This window comes from Artemia sp. Qi Xiang Cuo, chromosome 2 (genome assembly GCF_049724085.1).
Source record: "Artemia sp. Qi Xiang Cuo chromosome 2, ASM4972408v1, whole genome shotgun sequence".
Taxonomy (NCBI): Eukaryota; Metazoa; Arthropoda; class Branchiopoda; order Anostraca; family Artemiidae; genus Artemia; species Artemia sp. Qi Xiang Cuo.
The window spans coordinates 37,968,478-37,994,634 of record NC_142795.1 but is presented as its reverse complement, the minus strand read 5'-3'; the positions used below and the strand labels follow the sequence as shown (position 1 = coordinate 37,994,634).

Here is a 26,157-nt window from a genome sequence, read left to right as displayed (position 1 = left end):
TTTTGCCAGGAGAAAGTTCACGGATGCGTGTTTATTTATTATTTTTTGTTGTTGTTCTTCCCAGGGGTGATCGTATCGAACCAATGGTCCTACAAGACTTGAGAGACGGCTCATTTGAACGGAAATTATAAGTTCTAGCGTCCATTTAAGAGACCAACAAATTTGAGGGCAACTAGCCCTCACCCCTGCCATGCCCTTTTTTTCCCAAAGTTGTCCCATAAAAATTTTGATATAGCCATTTTGTTCAGTATAGTTGAAAGGGCCAATAAAGTCTTCGGGGATTACATGACCCATCACAGTGCCCAGAGGAAGGGCCGCAACTTATGAAATTTGCCCATTGTTTACACATAGTATTTTTTATTGGAAAGTATACACATTTTTCAGGGGAGATGTTTTGGGGATGGATATTTTACGGGGAGAATTTCCCATTGGATTTGAAGTCTCCAAGCGCGAAATTTCCAGGAGAAATTTTAGACGGGTGGAATTTACCAGAATTCATATACGAAATTCGTTTTATTTGTCTTACTTCCTGGTTGACGACCCCATTTTACATGTTTTTCGGTGAAGATGGAATTATCTGGGTATTTTTACACGGGGGGGGGGACTTCCCACGGGGAAATTCTCCATCAAAGAATTATCGCCAGGGGAAATTCTCCATTGGAAAATTTTCCACTGGAGAAAAATTTCCCATTGAGAGGGGGGGGGGTATTTCCTGAATGTAAATGAATGTAGTATTCAGTTATTAGTCTCTTTTGGAGATTCCTACATTACATAAGTCTGTCAGTCTCTATTTTAGCGTACATGTCTTCAGAGACTTTAATCAAATAAAGCAAGTTTAAATAATCCTGATAATAAAGTAAGTAGTTTGTGGAACGCTCTTGAGCCATCAAATAAAACATAATATTTCAAGTTTTGTTTTTGCATATTTACGGTATTTTTCAGCCCGATCAAGCGGATAGAGGCGACATCTTAAGTTTCCTTAGTAACAATAAGCAGCCTAATTAATTTATCAGAAGTAGTTGCCAGACTGTGGGGGTTATAATGCTCCACATCAGGAATGGAGGATCGAGTTGGGAAGGCATTATGACCACGTAGAATGATTTATCTGTGCTTAGAAAGCTTAAAACAACTATTGGCTGTCCGGTACGACCAAAAATTATCAAATTCGACTTCTTTTTTTGTTTTCCCTGTTCTAATGTTCCCCTAAAGCCTCCACCTTGTGGTGGCCAACAGCGACAGTGATGATAACCATCTTCACAAGATTGTGCTTCATAGGTAAATTATTTTGGAAAGTTTTTGCCACATGGTCCATGAAACATGTTGTTTATAGCCATTTATTCAGTCCAGAGTATGATTTCTTCCTTTGGATCATTTGGAATCGTGTGAATTTGTTCGATCAGCCACAATAGAATATAAATATGTGGCAAGTCTCATTTTTGATGTTTATGTCCTTGCCCAATAAAAAACGTACTTACCCAAATACCGTATACTTCGTACATAAGGAAATCAGCACGTTCAATTTTTGCCTAAACACACAGATGTATCAAGTTCGGTCGACAATGAGTGTTTTGACCAGGAAAAAAATTATCTTCGATCCCCACACATGTTTGATTGCATGTCGTTGTAATAAATAGATCAGCCGCATCATATGGTCTAATTCATGTCATAGCCTTTAGCGTTCGTTGAGGCATATGTCTTGGGTTTCCTAAATGCATTGACGGTAAAACAATAAGTTACCCAATTTCCTTTGGCTCATGTCCACGGAGAATCGGTTTAAACAATCTTGATATTGAGGTAAGTGGTTTGTGAAATCCTTACACATCATCGAACAAAATTCCATGAAATGCAGAAGAACTTGATTGTAATGTGGTCATCTTTTTGGTTTCAACACTTCCTTTGGTTAGATCTATTGTGGAGTTTCGAAATGATTTCCGTCTTCATACACTCTTCCAAAAAATAGGTAGACATTTCACTGCTGGTTGTTCTTGACATACACACTTCTCTCAAATATCCAGTTACGGCAGGCGCACCCCAGGGTAGTAAACTGGGACCTAAGCTTTTCATTATCTACAAAAATTACATGGGAGACAAACTTACGGGTCCTCTGTATAACTTCGCCGATGACACAACAAAACATGTAGTCATCCCAAAACATGCAGACCCAATCCAAGCCTTTCTGCCCCTACAGACAGATCTTTTGGAAATTGTAAAGTAGTCCGATGCCTGTATGGTCAGTTTCAATCCATAAAAAACAACGCGAGCTGATGATCTCACGATCGAAAGGGCCATACATACACCCTAACTTCATCTTCATGAACGAAGCTATAAAGAAAGCCTACGAGCTTCGTCTCCTTGGAATCCACCTGTCCACAGATCTCTCTTGGAAAGCCTACCTCAATCGGGTGAGAACTGATGAGCAAGAAAGCTGGGGATCACCTTTCGCTGTAAAAACCTTCTGACTCTCAGCTCGATCATCCCACTTTACAAGTCTTGCAGCAGACCCATCGTCGAGCATGGACGCCAGCTCTATGCTTGTGCTCTCAAAACGTTGTTGGCACCACTTGAAAAGATCGAGGATAGGGTTAATAGGACATGCTCAGTTGTTCCCCACGACTCTTTCTAATCTGTTAGTGAGAGGTTTGATATAGCGTTGATGGCTGTTTCCCACAAGTAGAGAAATTCACCGCCATCTCGAGAATTCCCCCCCCCCCTCGTTTTCCAACCGAGAGGACGCACGCGAAGACACACAGCATTTGAAGAATAGCTTTATTCAACGTTGCATTTCGATTTGAAATGATCTTCCTGGGGAAGTTATTCCTAAAAGTTTCTCTGTTGACTCTTACAAAGATAGCTTTAACTGTCATGAAACACTCGATAAGAGACTAGTGGTAGATCAGGTATTTGGTCAGACCTGGCGTTGCCAATTTAGGAATTAAAAAAAGTAGACCTAAGTATCAATGTGTCATCCCTTAAAGTTATTAAATAAAAAAAAGTTTTTTTCTACTGAAAGTAAGGAGCATCATTAAAACTTAAAACGAACAGAAATTATTCCGTATATGGGAGGGGGGTTGTCCCCTCCTCTATGCCCCGTTCGTCACGCAAAAGTTTTTTAGTACTTTAAAAAAAGGTTCAGATTCTAATTAAATGGCCCTTGTGTCCCAAGAATCCTCCTTAAAGGATTTGGGCAAAAGGTCGAACATTAGCGCAAAGAGTGGGTACAGAGGAGGGGGAAGCCCCCCTCATATATGCAATATTTTCTGCTCTTTTTAAGTGTTAGTGTTGCTCCTTACTCTCAGTAGAAAAAGCTTGTTTTTTATTTAATTTTGATCGTTTTTCAAATATTCCCAGGAAATCTACCTCCACTTTATAGAAAATCCCCACCCATGAACAATTCCTCCATAGAAAGCTCCTCCCACGTAAAATCCTTCCCCGGGAAACTATCCCCGGACAATTCCATCTTCGCTGCGAGTTCCCCCCTAGAAAATTTCTTGCGGAACATTCCACCTGAAAAATACTCCTTAGCATATTTTCATCTGAAAAAACTTTTTTTCTATTTAATTTCTGATTGTTTTTCAGGTAATGGCAGAATACCCTTTCGATGGAACAAACATTATGTAGTTAAACAAATATTAAAGCGGCAATTTTTTTTGGCATGTTTCGAAGTTTTCAGTCTTGATATGACCAAAAAAGGCCACCGATATGAGCTACATTTTCCGTAATACTAAGACCAATAATAATAAGAACAAAATTGTCAATATTAAAAGAATAATTATTCAGACAAATATACCTAAAAGAAACAAAAAAACTTGAAAACTCCAACAGCCTGATCTACAGAAATCAAAACCTCTTGAAACCACCATAAAGATTTCATATATACCTTTAATCCAAAGTAGAATTTGATGGCAAAAGAAAGAAAACAACGATGAAAGAAAACTTATTCTAGTTTTTATATTCCTTTATTTTCCAAATAAACAAAACTATCAAATCTGATATTTTACGGAGCAAAGATGATTTAAGATTCACAACAGCCATTGCACATACTTAACAAGGAGGACAGGAAAGGAGGCAAAATATTTATAAGAGGAGGACAACGGAGCCTTGGTCCTCTCATATTTTCAAGAAATGGAATTCGTTTTAAGAGGAAATTTAAGATTATAGAACAAGCCTTGATGTCTATGATGGATTTAGGTAAGTTTCAAGTTACTCAAAAAATAACGAAAAAGAAGTGAGGTAGATGTTGCAACGGTATTATTGGTATTATTATTACGGTATCGGTTTTATTGCTACAGCAACGGTATTATTAACGGTAGCTGTGGATTTATTGCAACGAAAAATGACTTCGGATGCGTTCTCGGAAAGTTTTTAAAATTTTCAAAAACTCAAAACAAAATTTTAAAAATTCAAAAACAAAATGAGGACAGAAGAGTTTTTATTAATTTAAGTAAATAGAGGTAATGGATTTTAATGGTATAATTGGGAGAAGCTTGGGAGTAAACTCAGTAGGGAGACTAGGAAAGAGATAAAGGAATTAATGAGACACATCTGTGTATACTATTCACAACTGATTCCAAAAGAAATAGCTTAGAATTAAAGAATAGGATTCAAAAATTTTATCTTTAAACACAAATGCATTTTAAAGAATTGTTTAAGTTGTTACGCAACCGTTTGTTCACTAATTTCCTAGCTAGAGCGTTAGAGATATCCAATAGACGACCAGAAAAATCCAAAAAACAGCATTATTCGTTTCCTTCATGTCTTTATTTCCTTTTCCATTTGTTCTTCTTTCTAATAGAATTATTGCTAGAGCAAAAATGTCCATGTCTGACATCAGGAAATTCGGCACATATTTATTGAATTTTACATCTTGACACAACGTAAAGTCCAAAACCGCGTTTGCATAACAAACAAAACTTGCACATATTTTGTAACATTAAAAGCAAAATTGTTATCTAATTGCACTTCCATCGTTACACGTTTGCTCAGAATTTAACTTCAGACACTCTTGAGGACACGACTCATCTTTGCCCCCACCCTCCGCCTTCATTGATTTCTCAGAAAAAGATCAATCCACTTTTAAATTACACTATTGGGTAATTAATAAGAAATAGACAAAGATAAATCATCATTGCTCATATTTTACATAAGTAAAATACACATCGTTATAATAAAAGGACCCGTTTTTCCTCTTAAATTAAACAACACAAATGCATCTTCAAAGAATGGTAGAAGGAGGATTTATTGCACGTTATTTATGACAGAAAGGGTATGTTATAAGCATAAATCAATTCAGTTTAAATGTAATATAGACGTTACACGAAAACATTTTAAAAACATGAATCAAAAAGTTTCATAGAAAGATTTGAAAATTGATCGACATGAAAATTCTGAAAATGTTGCTTCTCTCTAGATTTGAATCAATTATTTTTATTTAAAAATGAAATTATACAAAAAGCAGCAAAACAATTTTCGGTTCTATCATGATATTTTTAGGGTTAAAAATTGCGTGAAAATACATTTTTTTTATTTGCAATAGGGGTCGTTTGTCTTTTCTTTCTGAATCGTATACCCTCAATTATCTTACATATTTTTAAGAAAAAAAAAACATGAAAAGTTACTCCCAGATAGGTTATAATCGTGTTAAAAAAACCAACGATAAAAATGTCATACAAAAAGAAATCAGAAATAGTTGGATTTTAACAGACACGATGTCGTTTTTTAACAGTGTGTCTATTTATTTTTAGACATGGATAGATACAGGTTATCAAGAGAACATTGAAAGTTGAATAAACTACAGGTTTTGTACATTGATTCACATTTGTACAGTAGCTATTACTCTAAGGGATTTCCAAATATGTCTATAAAATTGATTTTGATGCAGCTAAGAATAATGCACCAGTCAGGGTAGATCAATAGTAATCAGGGAATTGACGAGATATAAAACCAGATGGTATAAAAGTTGTAGGAAACAAAATGAACTGGCAATCAAGATCATTCAGGGTAGATCAATAGTAATCAGGGAATTGACCAGATATAAAACCAGATGGTATAAAAGTTGCAGGAAACAAAATGAACTGGCAATCAAGATCAGTCAGGGTAGATCAATAGTAATCAGGGAATTGACCATATATAAAATTAGATGGTATAAAAGTTGCAGGAAACAAAATGAAATGGCAATCAAGATCAGTCAGGGTAGATCGATAGTAATCAGGGAATTGACCAGATATAAAACCAGATGGTATAAAAGTTCCAAGAAACAAAATGAACTGGCAATCAAGATCAGTCAGGGTAGATCAATAGTAATCAGGAAATTGACCAGATATAAAACCAGATGGTATAAAAGTTGTAGGAAACAAAATGAACTGGCAATCAAGTAAATCTTGGAATAACATCCGTTTTTTTTTTTTTTTTTGCTTTTGCACGACTGTTAAGCCTCAGTGAAGTTGTTTATTTTCTATATTGATTTATTCGGTGTTTATAGTCCAATGAATCGGTCCATAATCCCTCTGCCAAGTGCCGTTTCCATTTTCGGTAGAAATACACAAGAACCCGCACCTGCCCCCCCCCAGGATATTTTTCACGCTTGTAGAACGTAACAAAAATTATATAGAAAAATTTTCGATGTGTTTTTAAAGTTTATTCTTGCAAAAGACTCTGCAAAAAATATCCCCTCCCCAACACAAATTACGTATACGCCATTATGTATAGGTGTTTGTACGTCCTCCATCTGTTAAGATTTTGGGTATTTTTACTCTCAGAGTAGAGGTAGCAAGAGATATCTCGTCATAACTTCCTTCGTAGGACGCATCTTGAACCAAGAAGCTGATCGGTAGAAAATACTGTCAGTAAGCTTTGTTCAAAGCTCAGTTGCCGATTAGAAATCCCTTTCAGAGGAATTAATTCCCAGATCAGTATTATTGAAATTATTTAAACGAGCTTTTCAACTGTTTCATACAAAATATGATAATGATACAAGGGCTAGCATGCATCGTCAAGTCATTGACGATGCACCACAAATCTTACTTTAAAAATTGACTTATTCTTCGACCGGCAACAGCCTCTTCCCGTTTTTGAACTTGAAAGAAGTATTTTTTGGGAGAATGCATATTTTATCAGAATGAAGAAAAAGTTTCAACAAATGAAAAAAAAATTATATGATTGTAATAAACAATCCATTAAAAAATTGAAAGTATTTAGTACAATAGTAAGTTTAGCATATTTAATCCACCCAAATATAAGTTTCCTGGTACTACCTGGTACTACTCCTGGTACTACCTGGTTCTAGTTATTAAAAGTATATTAAGTACATTCTAACCCCTTAATTTGCTTGTTAGGTAAAATAACACGAGAAAATAACCAGCTACAAATTAATTATATACGTTAAAATACTTTATAAAAAAATTTTCAGACAGCAGAAAAAAGTTACGAAAAACGCAAAAATTTTACGCAAAAATGCATATAAACAAATTTTGGATACGTTTTTAAAAGTTCTTTTTGTACCTCCCCCCCCCCCAACAAAAATTCTTGATACTCCTGCCGCAAGACAACTAAACAAATAAATTAATATTTTGTAGAGTAAAGGAGGAAGATAACAGAAGTAGTAAAACAGGACATGCTATTGAGCGCTTGCTAAGATAATCTAGATAGCATTTGCTTATGGTAATCTTTAGGCATCAACTTGGCCATTAAGAAATGCCATTCTTTATTCATTTCCCCTGTCATGACTAAAAAAAATCTTGAATAGGCTTAACATGAAAAGTAGAAGGCAATTAATAATAAAGAGAAAACCAATAAAAGCCTGATCAAGAAAAATCTGAAAATTATTTTCCAAAAAGAATTACAGTAGAGGACTGATAAACTTATCGAATAGGGGAGAGGAATGTTTCTCCCAATTATTTATAGGTTCAGATCACTTATCAAAAAATTACATTTTTAATGTAATTTTTTAAGAGGACTAAATTTTGTAAAATACTATCGCTAAAACTCTACATAATGGACTTTTCCTTACCTCGGAAAAGAGTTATCCCAATCAAGCTTTCAGTAAATTACTTAACGAGTAAATTATTCTCCAGGAAGGTGCTTTAAAGCATTCATCTATGCTCTTTCATTAATTACAGATCTAGTAAAATTGCATAGACTTGCATGTAAAGCTTGACAAATAAAATCACTAATTTTTGGCTGAGTTTACTTTTCTTTGATTAGGTTTTGAATACACCAATATAATGATTTGAGCAGGATTTTAATCCATATAATATTATTTTTTTAAATTTAAGTCATATTTCAAAAAAAAATTTAAGAGGCTTATAAATCAGGATTTGGCAAAGGTATCAGACTCAAGGCAGGATTACGATCAATTAATCAAGTAATTAAATAATCATAATTAATTCTACGTTTTTAATTAAATTGCAATCAAATCATGGTCAATTTTCTAAGATAAAAATAATAGTAATTAAATCGCAACTGTCCATTTCTTGCAATGAATCTTTCAAATGTTTGAAACGAAAACTATTAACTGAAAAATTTGACGGAAAGATATTGTTGTTACTGTTGTAACTTGTTACTGAGGAAGGTTTCATAAAAACTGATGGCCAAGGAGGACCAACAAGGTTCAGTTGCTTTGACTGCAAATAACACCTTAATATAGGGATCACATTAAAAAAAGCTTCAGTCGTAGCCAAGGTCTTTTCAGCTTTATAGAAGCAGTCAGACATATTCCAATCTTTCCACATGCACAACACAATCTTTCCACATCCTTCTGGCCACACTTGAGCGCGCTGCAACTCACAACTAGTGATTGGCCGTTCCATTCCAAGGGTCCCCTGTTATTCTTCACAAAGCATTACAAAAGGGGTGGACACGACAAGCTCTAAAAAGATCCCACTTCATTGATGAACATCATCCATGCTTATCCTATCAATCATGAATCTGACGAGAATCCTTGAACCAGATTCAGAGAGCCAGCAGGCTTGTTCAAAATCTAGCCAATTCACTAAAGGTGGCTATGAACAAAAGAACTTCAAGTTAAACTAGCGGTAAGAATTTAATCCTTGCAACAATACTTGATAATGGTTTCCGGCTGGGATACTACAATGTAGTTGAAGGAGAGGAAAACCATTCCCTTTTACAAGCTGCTTTTGAAACCAATGATGGTAAAACCACAGATACGAATGATATGGCTCTTGAAAATGATGATGTGCTCTGGCCATCAAAGTGTCCTCACTTTTTGTGTTTCATGAGATCAAAACTCATATTATCGAATTATAACCTATGTAATACATAAATTAGCAGCTATGGGACAAGACCATAAGCCCATTGGTTTACTGGGATGGAAACATAGACACACATTCAAATTTGACATCTGTAGGAAGAAAGCACTTTGGTGTCCTGGCGTCGAGAAGGTGTTTTGTGCTGAAGGGAAGATTATGGTTGTACATGGGACACGATTAACAATAACAAATAAAACTTTTTAATTCTTGTGGTTTGAAGTACAATTTTTGACACGTTTGCTATATTCTTTAGTATATTTGTACCGCTTTGAACTGAAATGTATTTCTAACTTAATTGAAAATTGTTGTAGTTGTATCGAAATTGCTCTAACGAAATTATGGAAGCCAATAATTGAACTAGGGCAGGTTCTATTGTTGAATTGACTGATTCAAGTAACCTGTCAATTGTACGTCCATCGCTTATGCTCGGGACGATATTGCTCAATATTAGGCATATTTGTACAGTACATATATTTCTCAAAATACATTCTTATGCTGCAACACAAAGTTTATCCAAGTTCAAAAAAGACTTAGCCCTTTGGAGGAGAAGGGATGGGGGCATATTTTTCATAAGGCCTATCCCGAGCATAGTTTAGGCTCTGGATTTATTCCTAAGAGTTTCGTTCACGTTAATCAACTACATCTTAAGGTAATGAAAAGTCCCTCACTCTGAATTTTACCGAATTTTCACTTGGAGTTCAAACCATTTGGAACTGTAACCATTTTAATAAATGGCTGAAAAGTTTAATTATTTCACAAAATTTATCCTCCAGTTGACAAGAAAAAAAAATCGCAACAAATAATCTTGAACAAAATTTTAAATCATAATCTATGCTACTCAAGTCCGTATTGCTAACATGATTAATTTCTGCATTTATATTGAAAGGTATTACATATATACATAAATACTAAAATGAGATCCCTATTAAAAGAAAGACATATTATGTATTCCCGATATAATTTTAACATTAAACAAGCAACGAAGAAGGTGACCTGACTATAAAAATATTACTTTTTACTGAGCGAAAATTTTTTGGGTCCTTTATAAAAAAAAAGCTCGTCCTTTCAAGAAATTTTTGACAAGAAACTTGTGGGTAGTCTTATTTTATTTTTAATAAAATATTCAAAATAATAAAATAGTTAGATAAGTGATTTAAAGTGAGAAACAAAACAAGGAAGAATGGAAAACACAATATGGAATATAGTTCTAGTGTCTAGAATAGAGGTGAAAGCAAATCTACCAGTCATTGATGCTAATCTACATTGATTTCCGGCGATTAAGATAATACAATCTTAAATTGACCACCGAAAGGACTCCCACAAATTTTACTGATCATGATTTTAATGGTCTTAGAATAGGAAAGCTATATTATGTATGCATGAAAAGTTACTCTACATAAAAAATAAGCGCGAGAACCACTGGTGAAGAAAACATAGACATAACATTATAACAATTTGTATTTTTTTTTTCCTTATCTTGGGTCTAAAAGGGTGATATGCATTTAAACGTCTAATTCTTCAGATATCTGCCTTACATAAGAATCTATTGGATCGCCACGGTGAGGAACAAAGTGATTGGACGCGTCCATATTCCTTCGTTTCTTGACTCTCACAAAGTGTTCAGCTGGATTTACTCCTCGTCGATTGCAAGCTGCTGATAAAAACTCTTCAACCGTCATTCCATCCCGAATCGCAACATTTACAGACTAAAAACAAAAACAGTTAGAAACGAATGGATTTTGAATTTAAGGTACGAAACTTAATATTGTCACTTTTGGCCGATCTTCGATTCTCATGTAATTCTTTACCTGGGACCTCTAAAAACGTAATATATACCAACTAAAGACTTTTGTAGGGACAGAAACCTCATACCGAGATTAACAACTATATATGAAATAAATATATCAGTTGGCTATTAGGAGTTTAAAATATCAAAATCTTTGAGGTGGCTAAACCTAAAATACGCCTCCCATCAGGGTACTTGTTTGGAGGACAATAGGGGACTTATACCTTTCATTAATTCCTCTTTATTCAAACATTTGGAAGGGAAGAAGTCCCCCTTGCGTAATGACCAGACAGCATTCTATAAATAGAACATTTATATTTGTTTAAAGATCTTTTGCCAGTTCGATTTTGTCCTTGTATTTCATTTCATCTTACGTTATAATAGGGCCGTTTTTTCACTCATCAATGTGCTAAGATCTTACATCTTTTGTCAAAAAACGCTTAAAAGTGAAATCTTTGAACAAAGATCTTACATCTTTGGTCGTTTTAGTGCAAACGTCTTTCATCATTCTGCTCTGATCAGCGGTCTGAGAACAATGATGAGTAGATCATCAAAGTTCTCTCATCATTGTTCTATAGGGCAGAACGGTGGCGTTCTTCACACTTATTGCTAACATCAGTGAGCTGTAAGATCTTAGAACAAAGATGAGTTAAAAAACGATAATCTTTGCAGAAAGATGTAAGATTTTAGATGTAAGATCTTAGTGCTAAAAAACGGGCCTAATTTTTGTCTTTGAATTTATGTTTTACACGTTTTCCTTAACGTTATACAACGGTTATCTGACGTCGGAGAAAGTATTTTTCATTACACATATGCTCGGTAAGTTTATGCCCTTGCCACATTATATTCACATCTATCGATAAAGAAAGCCAAATATCATGAATGACAAGGCAATTTTCGTGATCTTAGCGTCATACTTGTATTTAAAAAGTAAAATATTAAAACTGCAAGAAATTAGTTTAAAGAGTTTACACCAACAGTAATTTGTGTCCAACCGTTCTCTACTAATACTAAGTCTTCTTAACTTTCGTCAGATTCCTCTCCCCAGATAGAAAAACCACTGTTCTAAGTTTCCGTCTTTTTTAATTTTAAAAATTCTGCCTTAAACGTTGACTCTGATTGTTCAATCAAGAAATTTAAGTTTGAAAGTTGAACAGTGTTCAAATGGAAAAATTACGAACGGCGAACGTAATTGGCGCTGTAGCCGTGCGTAATTTTGATTTTATCGACAAGTGTGACTATAATGTGGCACGGGCATTAGTTAAATTAGTGACGAATTTTATACGTAGTTTTGTTAATCTCACAGCTTGTTAGTTTCACGATTGAGGGATGAAGCTGAAACCTTCGAGAGGGCCTTTTTTCCTGGGGGGGGGGAGAGGGTAAGAGAAATCCAAATTTTATTTTCGAGGAAGGAGTGTAATGTTTTTCTCCGGTCCTCTCATAGGACTATAGGCTACGATTTGCTTCATTTTAATGTCCGTCGTCCAACAGGGTCTTTGGGTAGTATCACTATAACTGACCACCTTTTATGTTACATTGTCTATGTTTTAAACAGTCAATCTTCAGTGAAGCAATTGAATGATAAGGAAGAACAAATGCCACTAAAAAATGTAGTATAAATTGTTACATTTGAAATCGAATAGGCCATTATTTACTATTGTAATACTCAGTTGTAAATACGTCTAAGCTGCATATAGGGAGTAAATTGAAGCCTTTTATACATAAAAAAAGAATGAAACATTCCAGTATGGTCACAAAGCTATAAACTAATACTACAATGCGAAATAATTACACTAAAAGTCGGATAATAAATAACAAGCATCATAATGTACATCGAGTGGTTATAGTAATAGACCTTTATGTGTAGTAACAAAGAAATCCTCAAGAAAACATAATTATCAATGACGACCGAACATATTCATAAAGCAGAAATAGATTTCCATATAGGTCAGGGGTAACTCATCTGAACCACAGGCGAGACGTATTTTTGTTGCAGAAAAAAACGTCACATTATATAAAATTTAACGACTGAAGTTCTCTACGTCTATTCATTCTAGTTTATTTACTTGTTTACATGTAGTCACAGGAAGAGGACATGGACCTAGTCCATGTCTATTTTTGTATGAACCCCAGGAAAGACCCGGGAAAGGGTTGTATTAGCTTTGTGAAGATATCCTAAGTCATTGTTAAGCATCGCTCATCTATTTATGTCACTGCTGACAGGGCAACTGTGACCCTTTTCTTAAAATTGACCAAACTCTTAAATTAGTGAAAATCAAGGCCGTATCCAGGATAGGGGTCAAGGTTTGACCCCCCCCCACCCAGTTTTTATCCGTCTCGCAAAACGTAACAAATGCATAGAAACAAGTTTTTGATGCTTTTTTTTAATTTTTTTTGTAACCCCTTCACCCGCCCCCCAAACAAATCTCCCTTGGACAAAGATCCTAGATGCGCCCTTGGTAGAAAGACATACACATTCCACTATAAAAAAATTACCTCCCTTAGCAAGCAAGGTCCATAACAGTTTAATATTTCAAATGGGTGTGTCCCTAACTGCAGTTAATTTACCTTGTCAGTAAAGTCCTTTTTTTATTTTTTAACAGGGCTACAATTAATAGCCGCTTTGTAGAAATGACAGGAAAATCTGCATTATAAATCTTACGACTACTATGTTTGAACATAAACATTGAATAAGTAATAGAGTGCAACATCCAATTCTTCTATATTTTTTTTTCTTGTTTATCAATACATAAAAATAATTATACAAGACTAAATGGCTTTTTTTGAACACCTGATGGTAGCATGAAGGCACAAACGATATTAAAACAAAACTTATATCTAATATAAAAGTGTAGATTTTCGAACCAAAAGTTCACTCCTGAACTGAAGTAAATATTGTCAGGGATAAAAAGCATAAATATCCCACAGAACTATTGATGATACACAGTGCGTCGACAATTGTCGACATTTCGGTTGCCAGGTCTTTTTTACAGGGGCAGGTACTGGTTGCCTGTCATGCAACCTTAAAGTAGCAGGGATCAAAACCTGAACCAAGGCAGGGTTATGGGATAGAGGTAAGTCGAAAGAGACTGGGCGCATCCAGGCCATCAAAATAGACTATGTGCAATATCTCGAGAACTATTGGGGAAAAGAAGGGAGGGTATGCGAGAGACTAAAGACCTTGTGTTTGAGGAGTATTCCCCAAGCCATTCCTCAGATACTGAAGATGTTCTATTTCGATAACCTGGATACACACAATTCTCTTTCAATTTACCCGAACCCACTACCATCATCCTTTTATGGAACTTATTAAGTCTGCAACATTAAGTGAATCAAAATTGTCAGGATATCAAAACAGCGTATCTACAATATGTTGTGAACGGCTTGGGGTATCGAGTTAAAACTGTCAGATAAATTTGAAAGAAAATGTCAGGTTGAGGTTGAGTTATGACTTTGGAGGAGAGGTTGGAGCTCTATCAAATTAAATAAAAAAAAGTTTTTCAACTGAAAGTAAGGAGCAACATTAAAACTTAAAACGAACAGAAATTATACCGTATATGAAGGGAGACTCTCCCTAGTCAATACCTCGCTCTTTATGCTTAAATTTGAATTTTGTTCCAATTCTTTAAGAATTCCCCCTAAATCACAAAGGCCGTTTAATTACAATAAATACCTCTTTTGAAAGTACTAAGAAAATTTAGCGTAAAGAGCGAGGTATTGACTAGGAGGAGGCCTCCCTCATATACGTAATCATTTCTGTTCGTTTTAAGTTTTAATGTTGTTCCTTATTTTAAGTTGAAAAAAGTTGTTTTAAAATATTTAATTTCTGATCGTTTTTCAAATAATACTGGGAAATCCGATGCCCCCTTCATAGAAAATTTCCTTCCCCTATTACGAAGTCCTCCATAGAAAGATCCTCCCACGTAACCCCCCCCCCCCTGACCCCTGGGGACTCTGGGGGGTTTGTCATCCTTAAATACATAATTTCCAGAACTTTCAACTACGTTGAACAAAATAGCTATCTCTAAACTTTGATTGAATGTGTTTGGGGGAATGGTGGGCGTGAGAGGGGGTTAGTTACCGTCCAATCACTTTCAACTATTAAAAGGGCACTAGCCCTCTCAATTTCCAATTGAATGAGCCCCTTTTACGACAACTCTATCATTATATGCCCCCAAGGCATAACTTACAACCTTTGCCCTGGGGACTCTGGGGAGTTTTTCATCTTTAAATACATAATTTCCAGAACTTTCAACTGCGTTGAACAAAATGGCTATCTCTAAACTTTGATTGAACATGCTTGGGGAAATTGTGGGCGTGAGAGGGGGGTTAATTACTCTCCACTTCACTTTCGACTATTAAAAAGGGCAATTTCAATTTCCAATCAAATGAACTCCTTTTAAAAATTCTGCAACAACTTTCTATATAAACCTTATATGCCCCCAGGGCATAACTTACAACCCTTGCAATGAGGGCTCTGATGGGGTTATCATCCTAAAAGACCTAATTTCCAGAACTTTCGACTACGTTAAACAAAATGGATATCTCAAAATTTTGATTGGATGTGTTTGGGGAAATGGTGGGCGTGAGAGGGGGTTTAGGTGCCCTTCAATCACTGTCGACTATTAAAAGGGCACTAGCCCTTTCAATTTTCAATTGAATGAGCCTTTTTTTATGATTTTACAACATCGCTTTCTATAAGAACCTTACATGCTCCCAGGGCATAACTTACAACCCTTGCCCTGGGGGTTGTGGGAGGGGGGGATGGGTTGCCATCCTTAAAGACCTAATTTCCAAAACTTTCAACTGCGTTGAATAAAATGGCTGTCTAAAATTTTGATTGGATGTGTTTGGGGAAAAGGTGGGCCTGAGAGGGGGTTATTTGGCTTCCAGTCACTTTCGACTATTAAAAATGGCACTAGCCCTTTGAATTTCCAATCAAATGAGCCCTTTTTCAAGTTTATACGACAAAGATTTCAATAAAAACCTTATATGCCCCCAGGGAATAAATTATAATCCTTGCCCTGAAGACTATGGGGGGAGTGTCCTACTCAAAGGTATAATTTCCTTAACTTTGAACTGAGTGTAACAAAACGCCTGTCACAAATTGTTTATTGGATGTATTTGTAAAAATCGTGGACTTGGAAAGGTTGTTAGTCCAATTACTTTCGATTATTCAATAGGGAGCTAGCCATTTCAATTTCCAGTCGAATGAGTCCTTTTTTAAGTATCCACGACGGCGTGTTCTATAAAAACCTTATATGCCCCCAGGACATAACTTACAACCCTTGCGATGAGGGCTATGGAGGAATGTCTGGATGTGTTTTGGGAAAAGGTGGGCGAGAGAGGGGGGCTAGTTGCCCTCAAATCACTTTCGACTATTAAAAAGGGCACTAGACCTTTGAATTTCAAATCGAATGAGCCCTTTTTCAAGTTTCTACTAACTGTCTGCTTATCATGAGTACCGTAGCAGAATACTAGATAACTCAGTCCATTTCTAGTGGAATTTCTTCCAAGTATTCTAACTGGCCAAAGGGGGTAGTTAATAATGCCCCCAGGGCATAACTTATAACCCTTGCCCTGAAGACTGTGGGGGGAGTGTCCTCTCAAAGGTATAATTTCCTGAACTTTAACTGCGTGGAATAAAATGGCTATCCCAAAATTTTGATTGGATGTGTTTGGAGTAACTGTGAGAGTAAAACGTATTTTAGTTGCATTCCCATTACTTTCGAATATTGAATTGGCTAAAAGCCGATTTTGTTTGTTAGCAAATGAGACCTGTTTGAAGTTCTCTGAGCCCCACCACAACGCCTACTATAAAAACTCTATATGCCCCCAGGGTTTAACTTACAACCCTTGTCCTGAGGGCTGTGAGGGACTTGTCATCGTCAAAAACTTAATCTACAGAACTTAAAACTACGTTGAATAATTTATCTAAAAATTTTGATTGGATGTGTTTGGGGAAAAGGTGGGCGAGAGAGGGGGGCTAGTTGCCATCAAATAACTTTCGAATATTAAAAACGTCACTAGATCTTTGAATTTCCAATCGAATGAGCCCTTTTTCAAGTTTCTATAACAAAGATTTCAATAAAAACTTATATGCCCCCAGGGCATAACTTATAACTCTTGCCCTGAAGACTGTAGGGGGAGTGTCCTGCTCAAAGGTATAATTTTCCTCCAATCACTTGCCCTCTAATCACTTTTGATATTAAAAAGGGCACTAGCCCTTGGAATTTCCAATCGCATGAGCCTTTTTTGAAGTTTCTACGACAACGCCTTCTATAAAAACCTTATATGCCACCAGGGCATAACTTACAACTCTTGCCCCGAGGGTTGTGGAGGAGTGTCCTCTTTAAAAACATATTTTCTATCTGGAAATCAACAACACTGAACGAAATGGCTATCTCAACATTTTGATTGGATGCGTTTGGGGGAATGATGGGCGTGGGGGTAGGGGCTAGTTGCCCTCCAATCATTTTTGACTATTGAAAAGGGCACTAGCACTTTGAATTTCCAATCGAATGAGCCTTTTTTGAAGTTTCTATGATAACGCCTTCTGTAAAACCCTTATATGCCCCCAGGGCATAACTTAAACCCTTTGCCCCGAGGGTTGTAGAGGAGTGTCCTCCTCAAAAACATATTTTCTATCTGGAAATCAACTACACTGAACAAAAGGGCTATCTCAAAATTTTGATTCGATGGGGTTTGGGAATGATGGGTGTGGGGGGGAGGGGCTAGGTGCCCTCAAATCATTTTCGACTATTAAAAAGGGCACTAGCCCTTTGAATTTCTAATCGAATGAACCGTTTGTCAAGTTTCTACGACAAAGATTTCAATAAAAACTTATATGCCCCCAGGGGATAACTAATAACTCTTGCCCTGAAGACTGTGAGAGGAGTGTCCTGCTCAAAGGTATAATTGCCCTGGAATCACTTTCGAGTATTAAAAAGGGCACTAGCTACTCCAATTTCCAATCGAATGGGCCCTTTTCGAAGTTTCTACGACAACGCCTTCTATAAAAACCTTAGATGCCCCCAGGGCATAACTTAAAACCCTTGCCCCGAGGGTTGTAGGGGAGTGTCCTCCTCAAGAACATATTTTCTATCTGGATATCAGCTACGCTGAATAAAATGGCTATCTCAAAATTTTGATTGGATGTGTTTGGGGAAAAGGTGGGCGTGGGGGGGGCTAGTTGCCCTCCAAACACTTTCGACTATTAAAAAGGGCACAATCCCATTGAATTTCTAATCGAATGAGCCTTTTTTGAAGTTTCTAACCACAAAGCCTTCTATAAAAACCTTATATGCCCCCAGAGCATAACTTACAACCCTTGCCCCGAAGGTTTTGTGGGAGTGTCCTCCTCAAAAATATGTTTTCTATTTGGAAATCAACTACGCTGAACAAAATGGCTATCTCAAAATTTTGATTGGATGTGTTTGGGGTAATCATGGGCGGGGGGGGGGCTAGTTGCCCTCCAATCACTTTAGACTATGATAAAGGGCAGCCACTCCAATTTCCAATCGAATGAGCCCTTTCACGATAACTCCTTCGATACGAAGTGCCCGGGTATGGAGAAGAAAGAAGAAGAAAAAAGAAAAATAAATAATACATTGTGCCCACAATCCACATCGTTCTTTACTTAGGCAGCGCTATCGCTCCTGGAATCTTGGCATAGCGAGCGATACCTAAGAGATTGCAGTTGATCGGACATCTCTTTCAGCTCTTAAAAAGGCACTAGGAATTCCAATTTTCAGTCAAATGAGCCAGCTCTCATGTTTTAAAGACATACGAAGTGGCCGGGAAAAAAGTTGCTTGTTGCTTTTTTGACCCTGTATTGGGTCCCATTTTTACAAAATCGGCACCTTTTGGCCCAGTGAATAACGTTTTTAAGCTTCAAACCGATGAGAGACTTACACTTTTTTCGCAAGTTCCCTAGGCCCCCACATAATAAAAAGGGGGACCGTTTTGACCCAGAGAGCGACCCCTAAAGTTTTCAAGCCACTGTGTGTATAACCACTATGTATCTGTTAACAATCGACAATTTCCATAATTTATACCCCTTGCCTTAAGAACTTCAGGGGGTCACAGTATCCCGGAGACATGCTTATTGGACCTTTCGACTATCCTGAACAAAACAGCTGCCTTAAAATTTTGATTAGATGTGTTGGCGGGTTACGGGGATTCTAGTAGCAAACATTACATGGGAGGGGTGGCTACCCTTTAGTCACTTTCGACTCATAAAGAGGGCACTAGATCTTGCAATTTCCAATCAAATGAGCTCCTTCCCATGTTTCTACAGTCACCCCTTCTACATGAAGCAGTTTGAAAAAATAAACAATACCCGGAAGGCATATGGCTCTTCACCTAGACTTAACTACAGCGCTGCCTCTGAAAACCCAGAATTTTGTAGTTTTGTAGATCGGAGCTTGAAACCTCATCTGTCCGGTTCTCAGAGATGCTGACTAAAATTTTCGTCAAGTCTGTCATACATTCCGATTTTTATAAACTACATATTTTGGAATAGCCCCGAAAAGCAAGCTCTTCTGGTGTTTTTTTTTTCTTCTTCTTTTTTTGTTGTTGCTGTAAAAACTCCCTTTTTCTACAGTGTTGTTTACTATTTGAACATTTACTTACAGGACGTTATTAGGAAATGTCTGACAAAGTAATAAATTATAATCTTTTTACAAACATGGCAAAGAAACTCTTCTATTACCCTAAATGGGACCTGGCGAAGTCACTAATGCGCTCTTTGGAAAGCAGAGAGGTAGTTATGAAGAGGTATCTGAGCAACGGAGATGTATATTTTCAAATACGTATCTTTTCCTGGTTCTATAAATACTCATAATAAGGGGTAATTAGATATATTTCACATATTACTCTTTCGAAAAGGCGTTTATTACGTTGAAGTGACACACGCACAGGGGAGAGGGCGGGTCTTCAGCTTTTTCTCTCAGAAGATCTAACGATTTTTATAATTTCTCTTATAAATTCAAATAATATTCATACAGCTGCATATTTTTATAACATTTAACTGTCTGACCGTCCACTCGAAGTACACCCCTATTTTGAAGAAACACAACTTAAAACTTTTACAGAGCTTTTATAACTGAACACTCTGGGTCTCATTTGTGGACTCGACAATTTATGATTCTGATAAATACATATTAAAAGTAATACAAATATATCTGTTTAGTTTTGCTCAATGATATTACGATCCATATGAAACTTTATCTAATTTTTTATTATCTTTTTTTTATTTGCTTCTGTAATTTTTAAATGACGTGTGTGTCCTCACCCATCGATTACAGGTCATGGGGTCCTTTGTGGGGATTAGTGCTGTGCATTTAATCTGTAATTAGTTCTTTATTAATAGATCTTAACATATTAGAAATGTGTTCAAATATATAAACAGCACATTAAAGGTTCGGACTACTGGACTAACAGATTTTGTCTTCTATTTGAAATCCAAATTAATATATTTAAGAGTTGCTACAATCCACCTCAAAATATCTAGAAATTTCGCCTCGCAATTATATTTAGAAACGATGCTAGGATAGCATTGATATATGCTATATCCTAAACTATGCCAGGCCCTAACAAAACAAAGAGTTAAACCCATTGACTTCATTCTCATATACTGCATGAGCAGGTATACTCGTAATTCCTATTTTATGTATGTAAATAAACATAATTTCGACGTTATGTATGTAAATAAACAATTGCCAAAACTACAATGACGAAAAAAGCATTTACCAATTGTGACTTTTCAAACTTTTAAAATCACTAGAAAAAATATACATATCAAGTATTTAGACCAGTAGTTCTCAAACTGTCGTACGCGTACCTCTTGGGGGTACGCAAAATTTTTTAGGGGGTACGCCGTCGGCCCACAAAAAAATAAAACAACCCTCTACCTCTAGGACTGGCAATTTTATTCATATTTTAGCTATAGTTTACTTAGAACCGGTAACTGAGAAGGGGTACCTAAAATGTTGTGTAGGTAAAAAGGGGTAAAGTGTCTAAATAAGTTTGAGAACCACTGATTTAGAAAATAGAGGATAAAGATTGGCTATTTGCCATGATCTTATATGTTTTCCCAAATAATCTATTAGTCTAATACTCTCTCTTGCTGCAAGGGAAAATGAACTAGAGGGATCAATTTTTTTTTAATGAAATTTAGGTGGAAAGATAAACAAAGAAATCCAACGGACAAGTAACTGTTACAAAGAGTTCGAATTAGTTCAATTTGGCAACATCCGATTCCTATTCAAAGGGGAAGATTAGAAAATGGCACATGATTAATGCCAATATTATTTCAACCTTTTACAGGGAACTATTCCCAATTTTGTCAGTAATTGAAGTTTAAATTTGATAATAAGTAAAGGGAAAAACGGGTTATATTAGTGTTACTTTGGGGCAGGTTTGCATTAGTTTGAATTTCACTTCTCACTTAGGCTGCACTTAAAACAAGTGGTATATACTTATTCGAAGTCATTCAAAAGCTTGAGAATTGTTGTATTACCCAACAGCCTACTCATTATTATTTTCCGTGCCAGTATTCCTTCAACATTTTCCTTTAATTCACCACCCTTATCTCAAAATTGCATTTAGAAAAATACTTTCCAATTACATAGTGGAATTTTGTAATGTAATAAATTAATTTAGAAAATTAACTATAATCGTCCCTTTCAATTCCTTAAAATACTGATTTCATTTCTTTTAACTCGTCTGGAGCATCAATAGTAACTTCTACAAAAGAGAGTTAATGATAAATGTAGGAAACTCACCTGACCATCCGGCAGACAAACGGTAAAAAATCGTTCATTATCCCCTGTGTCTTGAGACTGGGAGGGCCCCCGTCTTGAACCCAAAGAATTAGAACGAGACAAAGATTGTGCAACGGACCTCCTTCTAGTAGCTCCTCTTCCAGCTAGCAAATTATTGAGCAAGGAAGGTGAACGAGCACAAATGTAAGCGTGGAGCGAAGAAACCGTGAACACGCCAAGTCGGTTAAGATAGCTTTTAGTTGAACGGGATACATAGCCAAGCAAACCCTAAAATATGATTATAAAATTAAAAAAGAAAGTAAGACATATTTAATACGGTTGAATCTAATTTTAAAACTTTCACTATATATACAAACATACATATATATATATATATATATATATATATATATATATATATATATATATATATATATATATATATATATATATATATATATATATATATATATATATATATATATATATATATATATATATATATATATATATATACACACGGTTGCCGGCGTTTACCCCCCCCCCCGGTAATAACCCCCCCCCCCCCCGTGGAAAATACCCCCTCCCCCCGGAAAATGCCCCCCCCCCCCCATGGAAAATAAGGCTTTCCAAATTTGAGAATTTTATTTGAGTTTTGTTTTTTACTTTCCGTTGGGGGAAGGAATTTTGGTACTTGCGTATTATGCGCCACTCACTCAAGTCTGCGCTGTGTAAAATTCGAGAACACACCGGTTTTTTCGTTAGTTTCTTCGTTACTTTAGAAATAAATTTGGGCTATAGATTTGCGCATTAGGGGGGAGGGGGTAAGGTATAACGGGTCTGCATGCAAAATGTGTTTGGTACAATTATTCTGCAGATTAGATAGATAGATAAATAAGTGTATTTTAAAGCTAAATATACGGCCATGAACACAGCAAAATAACACACATGAAAGACATAAATAACAAACTTTGATCAGCGATCATCATAAAACACTTGAATGAAACACTACATTAACGTAATAATCGTATTTAATGCTTGGAAAAAAACACTTAAATGAAACATTACATTTACTTTATACTGGAATTTTTTATTTTTTTTTTTATTAAACAAAATTTCCAGATACCTCGCTATTCTTCTGTAATTTTTTAGTGGCCATATACCAAGACAGAATTGTTTTATACCTTCATATTGTTGAAATGCTTTATCCCCCTCCCTAAGGGCGAATATATAGCCTACATTATACACGTACCATATATTCTGTCACTTGTCTTTGTCTTGTCTCGCGCTAAGCTGAAAAAAACTACCAAAGAAACCAGTTTGTTCTCGAGTTTTACACATCGTAATCTTGAGTCAGTGGCATATAACACACAAGTATCGGATTTTTTCATGGAGAGAGAACTTTAACGTAAAGAGCGAAGCCTTGAGGAGGAGACAACCCCTTTCATATATCTAATAATTACAGTTCGTTTTAAGGTGTGATGTTGCTCCTCACTTTCAGTTGAAAACTTGTTTTTTTTATTTAATTATTTACAGATAGTATTTGTTAATGGGAAACATAACTTTTATAAAGAAAAGTAAAGAGCCTCATTAAACCAAAAATAAGCAGAAATAAAGCCAAATGATCTTCAAAGTAAAAACTATGGAGTATAGTAGAAAAAAAAAATTAAAAAGATATAAAATAATTTTTTACATGAAAAAGACGATGTCAATAAAAAATGAACGGAAACTAATATAAAAAATTTTTCCCATAAAACAAGTTTGTTATAGAATAGTAAACAGCCTAGTTAAGACAAAAATGAGTAGAAATAAATTCAAATAATTTTCCAAGCGTAAAACTACCACAAATCACCATCAATAAATGAATTAAACCCAAAAAGAACAGAAATTACAATAAATAACCTATTCAAACTCAAAATGGGAATAATTAGCATGAGTAGGGCTGGCAACTCCCACACCTCCTCAAGATCAGAACATAATTTGCACTTTCCTGAAAACACAATACATCTTAAATATTTTCACTTTTTTTACTTTAACAACTAAAGAAGCATTACGCCTATAAGGAATAGATATCAGAATTTGTGTATCAAACTGACAATACAGGTTTTTTTTTTTTTTAAGTAAAGTGCAAATTATTTTCTGCGCTGAAGAAGATATGGGTGTTGTCAGCCATATTCCTTTTAATTTTTGCTCGTTTTGAGTTTGACTAGGCTATCTGTTGTAATTTCTGTTAGATTTGGGCACAGTTTATATAATTAGGCACTAATATAAGTAGTAACCTATCAATATATTTCACACCTACATTCACACCTACAAGAATATACAGTACAGTTTCGCGCCTACAAGAATATACACTACTCTTTGACGTGCACATTGCAAAAAAGCGAGCAAATCTTTTATACCTATAAAGTGGTCAAACACATTTTGAGAGTATAGTCGAGATTGTATAAGACAACCAGACTGGCTTTTTGCTATTGATGTCAATTGCACAAGGAATTGCACAAGAATGTGCAACACAGTTTCACGTGGACATTTTAAAAAGCTGGCAAACCTATAAAGTGGCCAAACATGTTTTCAAACAATAATCGAGGTTATATAAGAAAATCAGACTGGTTTTTTGCTATTGATATCAATTGCACAAGGAATTGCACAAGAATGTGCAACACAGTTTCACGTGCACATTTTAAAAAGCTGGCAAACCTGTAAAGTGGTCAAACACGTTTTCAACCAGATGGGTTTTTGAAGCACATTCAGCATGGCGTGTTTTATTTTTTTTTTTTGGCAATTGACATTTTTTCTGATAACAAGTACCATTCATTGCGATCGTACCTCTATGGTGTGGATGACTTGAAAATAAAAATTTTAACAAGAAATGTCTGAAAAGTGTTCTTGGGGAGATGGGTTGATGGCAGAAGGATCTCATAGAGTAGTTACAGTGTGATAGTGGGGGTTGAGTTGCTAGCGAAAAACCCGTGTGGATGACTTGAAATACAATTTTTTAATAAGACATCTCTGAAAAAATATTTTTGGGGGGATGGGTTGATGGCAGAAGGATCTCTTAGAGTAGTTATAGTGTGATAGTGGGGTGTGAGTTGCTAGCAAAAAACCTGCCTGGGTTACTTGAAATAAAATTTTTTAACAAGAAATCTCTGAAAAATTATTTTTGGGGTGATGGGATGAGGGCAGACTGATCTTTTATAGTAGTTATAGTTTGAGAGGGGACGGGTAAGGCGCTAACGAACCACCCGTTGGGATGGCTTGAAATAAAAATTTTTAACAAGACATTTATGAAAAAATATTTTTGGGAGACTGGGTTGCTGTCAGAAGTATTTTTGACAGTATTTATAGTGTTAAAGTGGGGGATGTGTTGCTAGCAAAAACCCCGTGTGGATGACTTGAAAAAAAATCTTTTAACAAGAAATCTCTGAAAAAATATTTTTGGGGGATGGGTTGATGGCAGAAGGATCTCTTAGAGTAGTTATAGTGGGAGAGTGGGGGGCTAGGTGCTAGCGAAAAACCGGTGTGGATGACTTGAAATAAAATTTTTTAACAAGAAATCTCTGAAAAAATATTTTTTGGGGAATGGGTTGATGGCAGAAAGATCTCTTAGAGTAGTTATAGTGTGATAGTGGGGGGGGGAGTTGCTAACGAAAAACCCGTGTGGATGACTTGAAATAATTTTTTTTTAAAAGAAATCTCTGAAAAAAATTTTTTTTTGGGGGGGGGGGGTTGATGGCAGAAGGATCTCTTAGAGTAGTTATAGTGTGAGAGTTGAGGGTGAGTTGCTAGCGAAAAACCCGTGTGTATGACTTGAAATACAATTTTTTAACAAGACATATCTGAAAAAATATTTTTTGGGGGATAGGTTGATGGCAGAAGGATCTCTTAGAGTAGTTAGAGTGGGATAGTGGGGTGTGAGTTGCTAGCGAAAAACCCGTGTGGATGACTTGAAATAAATTTTTTTAACAAGAAATCTCTGAAAAATTTTTTTTTGGGGGATGGGTTGATGGCAGAAGGATCTCTTAGAGTAGTTATAGTGTGATAGTGGACGGCGAGTTGCTAGCCAAAAACCCGTGTGGATGACTTAAAATAAAAAATTTTAACAAGAAATATCTGAAAAAGTATTTTTGTGGGGATGGGTTGAGGGCCGAATGATCGCTTAGAGTAGGTAGAGTTTGGTATGGGAGGGGCGAGTTGCTAGCGATAAACCCCTGGGGATGGCTTGAAATAAAATATTTGAACAATAACTCTCTGAAAAAATATTTTTGGGGGGCTGGGTTGATGGCAGGTGGATCTATTACAGTAGTTAGATTGTGAGAGTGGAGGGCTAGTTGCGAGCAAA

At 35.9% G+C, this 26,157-nt stretch overlaps 1 protein-coding gene across 1 annotated transcript in view; it reads right to left on the bottom strand.

The window, feature by feature from the left end:
* The window catches only part of sif (guanine nucleotide exchange factor still life), a 285,383-nt gene that overhangs the window by 27,510 nt on the left and 231,716 nt on the right, over window positions 1–26,157 (bottom strand). The window contains exons 13-14 of the mRNA XM_089106536.1: window positions 21,837–22,103; window positions 10,799–10,969 (exon numbers count right to left, since the gene is read on the bottom strand). Of these exons, the coding sequence (XP_088962662.1) occupies window positions 10,799–10,969; window positions 21,837–22,103 (438 nt within the window). The remainder of the gene's footprint in view (window positions 1–10,798; window positions 10,970–21,836; window positions 22,104–26,157) is intronic.